General features: G+C 43.4%; 1 protein-coding gene across 1 annotated transcript; it reads left to right on the forward strand.

Moving 5' to 3' along the window:
* Positions 1-240: 240 nt before the first annotated feature.
* On the forward strand, positions 241-2,762 carry LOC149147780 (low affinity inorganic phosphate transporter 1-like). Its single transcript, XM_089439565.1, has 2 exons — positions 241-432; positions 959-2,762. The coding sequence occupies exon 2, from the start codon at positions 1,005-1,007 to the stop codon at positions 2,586-2,588; it is 1,584 nt and encodes a 527-aa protein (XP_089295691.1). The 5' UTR covers positions 241-432; positions 959-1,004; the 3' UTR covers positions 2,589-2,762.
* The last annotated feature ends 234 nt before the right edge of the window (positions 2,763-2,996 follow it).

Genomic DNA, 2,996 nt, shown 5'->3' on the forward strand with positions numbered 1-2,996 from the left:
ATTGAGATAAACGAACACAGACAACAACGTTTATTGCTTCGTTGTAATCGATTGGCAATGGCATAGCGGAAAATACTTCGGATATGTGGCTGGAGTTACATCCGATGACGAACTTTCCGAGAGAGGGATCCAACGACAAAATTTATTTCGATAACGAACTTTGCAAGCGACGAGAAAAATCAGAGAAAGGGATCCAACGACAAAATTTCGATGGCGTACTTTGCAAGCGACAAGAAAAAATCAAAGAGAGGGTTCCAACGACGAACTTTCAAAGCGATGAGCAAAATTGTAGAGGAACAGGAGTCCGTAGAGCATAAATTGGAGAGGAAGAGGAGTCCGTAGAGCATAAACTTGTTGTGGGGAAGCTTAGGGAACTGGACTCAGATACTTTCCTGCTCAGTTCTCAGTTCCATTGAATGAGAACTAAATAAGGTACGGTACAGATCTCACGCATTTTTACTGTAATCGAATTAGTGTGTTACCTCGCCCCATTTTTCATCTTTCAGGAAGTCTTCGGCTTCCAGAATCGAAGAATGGTCATAAATCATGCCTTCGATCTGTGAATTTTGGTCCTGGCGTCCTATCTGCAGTAAAAATTAACTGGAACTCGAAGAACTGAGAGTTTTCCAGTTTGACGCTTTTTATATGTTTTTAAATATAGCTAAAGCTTTAGAAAGGGTTGTGGGTATTGCAATTAACGGTCTTAGATGTTTTGTATTTGGGATATGCCGATTTCCCTGATTGATTTTCTCAACACTTTCAGGAGACTTTGTAGCCATGGCTTTTGAGTTGACCCTTTTCCCCCTTTTCGTTGCCTTCTCATTTATAGGATTCAGTTTCCTGCTTTGAAGAATTTCGCAGCATGAATTTCAAGGTTCTTGCTTCGCAGTTGTTGAATTTCTTTGTCTTTGGTTGAAGCCAGAATTTGTTTTAATAAATTAAGCTTTCTGCTGTACAGTGGGCAAAAAATCTGCAGAAGAAAGCTTGGAAAGAAGGTTGGCATCATGCCGATAAATCAATTGGAGGTATTAACTGCCTTGGACCGGGCAAAATTGCAATGGTACCACTTTACTGCCATCGTTATTGCAGGAATGGGCTTCTTCACTGATGCTTATGACTTGTTCTGCATCTCCACCATCACGAGTCTCCTGGGAAGGATTTATTACTTCCACGAGGCCAGTAGTAGTCCCGGTATGCTACCTAAACCTGTTGCGGTTGCTGTGATGGGAGTGGCTTTATGCGGAGCACTTTGCGGGGAGCTCTTCTTTGGATGGATGGGCGACAAAATCGGACGGAAGAAAGTCTTTGGAATAACCCTTCTGCTCATGGTCTTTGCCTCCATAGCATCAGGTCTTTCTTATGGCAAAACACCCAAAGCCGTATTAACCACGCTCTGCTTTTTCAGATTCTGGCTCGGCTTCGGCGTCGGCGGAGATTATCCTTTATCTGCCACCATTATATCCGAGTATGCCAACGAGAAAAACCGAGGGTCGTTCATCGCAGCAGTGTTTGCGCTCCAAGGATTCGGGATTCTTGCCGGCGGCGCGGTGGCCATTTTCGTGTCTGCAGTATTCAATAGCAAATACCGCCGCCCCGCATACAGTGACAATCCTGCACGTTCGACAGCCCCTCAAGCCGATCATGTATGGCGGATCATTCTTATGTTCGGAGCCATTCCCGCTGCGTTGACATACTACTGGCGAATGAAAATGCCAGAGACGGCTCGCTACACCGCGCTCATAAGAAGAGACGCAAATCAAGCTGCGGCCGACATGTCTAGTGTTCTTAACATAGAAATCGAAGTAGACCAGGGGAGGGCCGAAGAGATTGCAATGACCAAGCCGCGGTTCAGTTTATTTTCCAGGGAGTTCGCAAGGCGACACGGCTTGCACCTACTGGGCACTGCAAGCACATGGTTTCTGGTCGACATCGTGTTTTACAGCCAAAATCTTTACCAGAAGGACAAGTTCACGAAATTGGGATGGCTTCCAGACCCCAAGTCAATGAACGCCATTGAAGAAGTCTATAAAATAGCAAGACGCCAGTTGATTGTTGCTGCGTGTTCAACCGTCCCGGGCTACTTCTTCACAATTGCCTTCGTTGATCAGATGGGTAGAAAATTTATTCAGCTGATGGGATTCTTCTTCATGACACTCTTCACCATCGCGTTTGCTATTTCATACATCAGTTCGCAAACACATCTCATCGGCCTGAAGATCGTACTTTATTCATTCACCTTTTTCTTTTCAAACTTCGGTCCAAATGTTACCACATTCATTGTGCCGGCGGAAATCTTCCCGGCAAGGCTTCGTTCTACATGCCACGGCATCTCCGGAGCAGCAGGCAAAGCAGGAGCCGTAATCGGAACCATCGTTTTTCCCTACGCAGGTGACCCAACGGGTATTAAAACCACAGTTTCTCTGCTACTCTTAGCAGTAGCAAGCGCTCTAGGATTCCTTTTCACATTCCTGATCCCTGAATCAATGGGCAAATCACTCGAAGAAATCTCCGGCGAGAATGATGAAGAGCAAGCAGTCCAGCTTGGACACTACCAATCATCTACATCCGGATCTGCCCCAAGTGAATAGTCGGTAAATCCCAAGTGACACGAACAAATATGAAATTATTTGAATAGTTAGAGCGATAATGTAATCTAGTCGTCTGCAACACCAATATAATTCAGATATTATATATCAGTTATCATGCTCATGTGATAGAAAAGATATTATATATCAGTTATCATGCCCTTATATCTATCAGTTATCATGGTCATGTGATAGAAAAGATATTATGTATCATGCTCATGTGAGAGAAAAGATATTATATATCAGTTATCATGCCCTTATATCTATAACATGTTTCTTTAATAGTTTGTTATAGATGTTTGTAGGGAAAATGTTTTAATTTTTCATTGTTTTCGGAGTTTTTTTTGTAATTGTTTTCCCACTCTTTGGGTAGCAGTCTATTTATTTTGCTCCTCTTTCCTGCTTTGGCCT

Source organism: Pinus tabuliformis, chromosome 9, assembly GCF_031772625.1.
Source record: "Pinus tabuliformis cultivar Carrire ecotype Pingquan chromosome 9, CPIR1, whole genome shotgun sequence".
Taxonomy (NCBI): Eukaryota; Viridiplantae; Streptophyta; class Pinopsida; order Pinales; family Pinaceae; genus Pinus; species Pinus tabuliformis.

Bases quoted from the DNA above. Each gene is read 5' to 3' on its own strand.
- LOC149147780 (XM_089439565.1), top strand. From the start codon at position 1,005: ATGCCGATAAATCAATTGGAGGTATTAACTGCCTTGGACCGGGCAAAA.